Below are 5,977 nucleotides of genomic sequence, written 5' to 3'. Positions count from 1 at the left end.
ACCTCTATGTTGCGCCTGATCTGCTTGGCGAATATCATGTTAACCATCCGCTGGTAAGTCGCCCCGGCATTCTTCAGACCAAAGGGCATGACGTTGTAGCAATACAATCGTTGGTTGGTAACAAATGAAGTGTGCTCTTGGTCAAGTGTGTGTATCCGAATCTGATTGTACCCGGAGTAGGCGTCCATGAAGGAGAGTAGCTTGTGCCCTGCCGTAGCGTCGACGAGCTAATCTATTCGAGGTAGGGGAAAGCTGTCTTTTAGACACGCGTTGTTGAGGCTTGTAAAGTCAATACAGACACGCCACTTGCCATTAGACTTTTTAACTAAAACAACATTTGAGAGCCACGCGGGGTAATGAACTTCTCTTATGAATTTAGCTCGTAGCAACTGTTCCACCTCTTTACAAATTATATTGCTTCGCTCAGCATCGACAGGCCGACACTTTTGCATTACAGGCCTATAGTTAGGGTCTACATTAAGCCTATGCACCATTATACTTGGGTCGATACTCGGCATGTCGTCATGGGACCATGCAAACACGTCAACATTGCTTTCAGAAACTCGACGAGCTCTTCCTTTGCCTTGGTCCCCAGTCTACTACCGACGCTGACTTGCTTATCCAACCCCAACAAAGGGACAAGCTTCAGTTCTTCTGCTGGCATGCCACGATTGAGCTCTGCCTCGTCGGTGTAGACACCGTATTTGGTCCGGCTTTATTTTAGTTTTAGTTTTAATTATTTAATTTTTATTTTATTAAATACTATGGGATTACTTTATTATTGGTTATAAGCTAAAGTTTAAATTAAATTAAAAAAAATAAATTTTGTTTTAAAGAATTTGATTTAATATTAAAATAAAAGAAATAAAAAGATTTTATTTTATTTATATAATTTTGTTTTAAATAAATTTAGATTCTGTTTTGGTTAAAAATAAACATTTTGTTTTTCCTCCCGTTTTTCCTTGGTCAAAACCGAACGTTTTCCCTTCCCTCTTTTTCTCTGGTTTTTCTTGACTCACACATGTTACTGTTATTTTTTTGGTATATTTAAAGGACACACAACACACAATGGAGAAAAAATAGAGAGCACACAGAAGAATGATTTGGGTAAAGAAAATTTTTTATTTTTTCCCTTAGTCTTTGAAAGCGGTTTAATAGAACCAACACACAACATGACTCTGGTGAACACCTCACGACCTCCATTGCTGCCTTGAGACCATCCTCCGGTGATTGACCGACGACGACCAAGAGTCCAGCGACCCACTCTAACACGACGAACGACATCCATGGTAAAAATCTTTGCACAGTATACCCCTACATTTCTTTTAATAATAAAAAAAGTTTATTTTTAACAAAAAAATAAAAAATTTCCTTTTAAAGAAAATAAACTTTTTAAAATAAGTTTTGAAAAATAATGTAGATAATTTTTTTTAAAGTAAAATAAAATAATTTTTAAATAAAGTAACAAAAAGTTAATTTCATTTAAATAAAAGATTTTGCATTAAAGTTTTGTAAGTTAAAAATAATAATAATAAGAGTTTTATAAACTAAATCTTTTAAAAATAAATTCGATTCTTTAAAATTTCCATTCAAAAGTTCTTAATTTTGTTTTCTTAATTTTTTATTTATTTTTAGAAAGAGAATTTCTGCTGTAGAGATTTAAAAAATAGAGGATTTACAGAAAATTGTTTTCTAGGATTTGTTTTAATCTTGTAACATTTGTAATTTACAATAAGTTGTTAGGAGAATGAAATCTTTTTGTAAATGATGATTATCATTTTAGAAAAGATCTTAACAATTTGTTTTAAGTAAAATTGATTTTTTTTTAATTGGAAATGAAAGATTTTTTTGAAAAAATCTTTTTAATGTCAAAATACATAAAAAAATTATTTTTTTTGTTTAAATTTAACAAAATTCGTTTTTTTTAGTTTAAAAATTAAATTAGAACTTTTGTTTTTGTAAAAGAGTACAATGTTTACTTCTTAGGGTGTTGACATAGTGGTAAGATGTTTGGTTTTTAATATACAGACACAAGTTCGAGTTTTTGCATGCCTCTTTTTATTGTTTTTACTAAATAATTATTTTAAATAAAAGATTTCGTTTAGAGTTTTTTCCTTTTTTTTTAAACAAAATTTAAAAATAGAAAGTTTGTATTTTCAAAAAGAACATAGATTATATCCTAAGGTGGTGGCACATTGGTGAGATGTTTAAATGTTAATGCTTAACACACAAGCTCAAGTCTCAATGTGCCTTAAATTAAATTTTTTTTGTTATTATTTTTTTTACTAAATAATTATTTTGAAAACTCCAATGACGGGAATTGGAACCCTCCAATTTACTCGAGGTGCTTAATTTTTCTAATGGCCTTCGTGTCACTCATACATATTAATTCATATCTTATAATAAGGTGTGAATTAATATAACATGGGACATTTCGATCAAAACAAAAATATTTTTTTTCTTGGACCAAATAAAATAATAGGATAATTTATGATAGAATGTGGTACCATTTTCGAACGGGTGTTGTAGGGTACTAACACCTTCCCTACGCTCAGTCGACTCCCGAACCAACAATCTGTTTTCGCAGACCTTGTCTTTATTTTTAGGTGACCAATCACACCTCGTAGATGATTGGTGGCGACTCCAAACCCTTATCTCGAAAGAGACCCTTCAGGGGATGACGTCGGACGCTCCGCGTCGCGATGACGTTGCGACAGTCGGTACATGGTGGTGCAGTTGCTTCAAGTTCCATGACTGCTGCATGAGTGGTTGTTCTCTTCATTGCGGCTGCGTAGCATTCTCTTGATGTTTTTTGCTCACCTCGGACTGTCGCAATTCTGGCCGAGGTGAGTACTTCAAGACCTGGTGGTAAGTGGATGCAACTGCTCTGAGGTCATGAACCAAGTATGGCGCTGTATCCTGAGCTTCGATCTATCACGACAAACTCGGTGACTCTGGTTACTTGCTGACTTCCTTCGTCGATAGTGACAGGGAGCGAGATACACCCTTCCGCACCGATTGACTCCTCTGCAAAGCCAACCAGAGGTGTCGGGCTGTGCTTCAGGTGCTTCCTCTCCCACTCCAATGCTGTGTAGGTCGAGAAGGATAAGATATTAGCCGACGCTCCACCGTCGATAAGAACCCTTCTGACCTTCACGTGATATATTAGCGGGGCAATTACTAGGGTGTCATTATGGGGCATGTGCACTCCTTCGTCGTCCTGGTCATAAAATAAGATCGGCACAACGGGCTCTCTCGGGTACGAGGTGCAGACTTCGTGCGTGGCTTCCCGGGCTAGGGCTTTCCTCTTCTACCCAGACTTCCTCCCGCTCGGACCCCCGTGAATGGTGTTTATTACCGCAGGACGATCTTCCTTTCGTCCAGGCGGCTGTGATCTTTCTCTCTTCTCCTCCCGAGTTGATCCCTCTGGCTTAGCTCGTTCTCTGCTGCCGACATACTTCTTTAAATAACCTCTTCGGATCAAATCCTTGACTTGCTCCTTTAGATGGAAACAACGAGAACTATTGTGGCCATGATCCTTATGGAATCGGCAGTAGAGTCGCTTATCTCGCTTTCCCGAAGGTCGGTGAAGCTTTTTCGGGGCTGTGAAGAGTGCCTTCATGTCGGTATTTTCAACTGTTGCATAAATCTCCGCGACCGAGGCGTTCAACGGGGTAAACTTATCGAACTTTGGCCCCCAACGATCTGAAGAGCCCCTCTCGTCACACTGGCCTCTACTCCTGTCGTCGACAGCTTGCCGAGACGAACTCTGGTCATCACTATGTCGCTTCTTGGGAGGGGAAGACCTCTGGTCCCGATCTTTACCACGGCTGCTTCGCCTGGCTCCTTTGGCCTTCCACAACTCCAAGCCATCAATATACTGGCGAGCTCGGGCAAGCATTTTGTTCAGTGAGGCCGGCGGACGACTTCCGAACTCGATCGTCAAGTTTCTGTCATTTAATCCCGTTGTGAAGTACATCATGGCGATATCGTCAGTGCAACTCACCACCTTGACATGCTCGTCCATTAACCGAGCGATGTACTCCGTAAGAGACTCATTGTCTCGTTGCTTTACTGTTTCGAGATGGGAAGGCGGCAACTTCAACAACTGCCGAGCTGAAAACTGATTGATGAACAACCTTCTCAACTGTTGATAACTGTCGATTGACCGAGGCTTCAACTGTTGGTACCACAACCTCACTGACCCTTCTAGAGCTATTTGGAATGCTCGGCACTTTATGGCGTCGCTCGCAGCCAAAAAATCCATCTTCCCCTCGAACACCTCCACATACGAGACGGGATTGCCGGATCCATCATACGCACTCATAACTAGGGCTTTGAATCTCGGCAGGATGGCTGTGTCCAGGATAACTTGGGAGAAAGGCGGCTCTTCCTGCTCGACCGGTCGATGTGGGTCTACGGGTCACTACCGTTTTAGATCTTCTATCTCCTTCTGAAACTAATCTCAGAGGAGGTCCACCTCGGATCGGAATGAGTGATCACCCTAGGAGGACCTCTCTCAATCGTCGACCTCCGAGCTTCTCTCTTGTCGTAAGTCATCCTGGTAGCCCTGACCTTCGGGCGCCACCCCTCTTCGTCTTGGTGGCCCCTCACCTCGGCCCTGACGGGCACTGTAGTCATCATTTGACGCCTGAGGTGTCCGGACTGGTTGGACCCTCGGGCGTTGGTCTTCCACCTGATCGCTCTGTTGAGGGTGGCTGTGCACCTATGCTACCAAGGCACTGCCCCCTCCCCAGGTGTTGTGGTCTTCGCGAGGGTGCTCCACGGGCCTCCCTACAAGGTCGGAACTGATACTCTGTACTTTGGGTCGGATGCATCGGCCCCTTCCCCTGGCGGGATCTCTGGAGACGGGAAGGCGGCAACTTCAACAACTGCCGAGCTGAAAACTGATTGATGAACAACCTTCTCAACTGTTGATAACTGTCGATTGATCGAGGCTTCAACTGTTGGTACCACAACCTCACTGACCCTTCTAGAGCTATTTGGAATGCTCGGCACTTTATGGCGTCGCTCGCAGCCAAAAAATCCATCTTCCCCTCGAACACCTCCACATACGAGACGGGATTGCTGGATCCATCATACGCACTCATAACTAGGGCTTTGAATCTCGGCAGGATGGCTGTGTCCAGGATAACTTGGGAGAAAGGCGGCTCTTCCTGCTCGACCGGTCGATGTGGGTCTACGGGTCACTACCGTTTTAGATCTTCTATCTCCTTCTGAAACTAATCTCAGAGGAGGTCCACCTCGGATCGGAATGAGTGATCACCCTAGGAGGACCTCTCTCAATCGTCGACCTCCGAGCTTCTCTCTTGTCGTAAGTCATCCTGGTAGCCCTGACCTTCGGGCGCCACCCCTCTTCGTCTTGGTGGCCCCTCACCTCGGCCCTGACGGGCACTGTAGTCATCATTTGACGCCTGAGGTGTCCGGACTGGTTGGACCCTCGGGCGTTGGTCTTCCACCTGATCGCTCTGTTGAGGGTGGCTGCGCACCTATGCTACCAAGGCACTGCCCCCTCCCCAGGTGTTGTGGTCTTCGCGAGGGTGCTCCACGGGCCTCCCTACAAGGTCGGAACTGATACTCTGTACTTTGGGTCGGATGCATCGGCCCCTTCCCCTGGCGGGATCTCTGGAGACGGGAAGGCGGCAACTTCAACAACTGCCGAGCTGAAAACTGATTGATGAACAACCTTCTCAACTGTTGATAACTGTCGATTGATCGAGGCTTCAACTGTTGGTACCACAACCTCACTGACCCTTCTAGAGCTATTTGGAATGCTCGGCACTTTATGGCGTCGCTCGCAGCCAAAAAATCCATCTTCCCCTCGAACACCTCCACATACGAGACGGGATTGCCGGATCCATCATACGAACTCATAACTAGGGCTTTGAACCTCGGCAGGATGGCTGCGTCCAGGATAGCTTGGGAGAAAGGCGGCTCTTCCTGCTCGACCGGTCGA

The 5,977-nt window shown here is 43.8% G+C and overlaps 2 protein-coding genes across 2 annotated transcripts; both read right to left on the bottom strand.

Annotated features, from left to right (window-relative positions):
* Positions 1-2,893: 2,893 nt before the first annotated feature.
* LOC148211796 (uncharacterized) lies at positions 2,894-3,202 on the bottom strand. Its single transcript, XM_088122921.1, has one exon. The coding sequence runs from the start codon at positions 3,200-3,202 to the stop codon at positions 2,894-2,896; it is 309 nt and encodes a 102-aa protein (XP_087979047.1).
* A 108-nt stretch (positions 3,203-3,310) lies between these two features.
* On the bottom strand, positions 3,311-4,327 carry LOC111017548 (uncharacterized). Its single transcript, XM_022293337.2, has one exon. It carries the CDS (start codon positions 4,325-4,327, stop codon positions 3,311-3,313), a length of 1,017 nt encoding a protein of 338 aa, XP_022149029.2.
* Positions 4,328-5,977: the final 1,650 nt, after the last annotated feature.

This window comes from Momordica charantia (assembly GCF_013281855.1).
Source record: "Momordica charantia cultivar OHB3-1 chromosome 4 unlocalized genomic scaffold, Mcharantia_2.0 BLBB01000004.1, whole genome shotgun sequence".
Lineage (NCBI taxonomy): Eukaryota > Viridiplantae > Streptophyta > Magnoliopsida > Cucurbitales > Cucurbitaceae > Momordica > Momordica charantia.
Note: the sequence above shows the minus strand (reverse complement) of the source record. Positions and strands in the feature narration are given on the sequence as shown.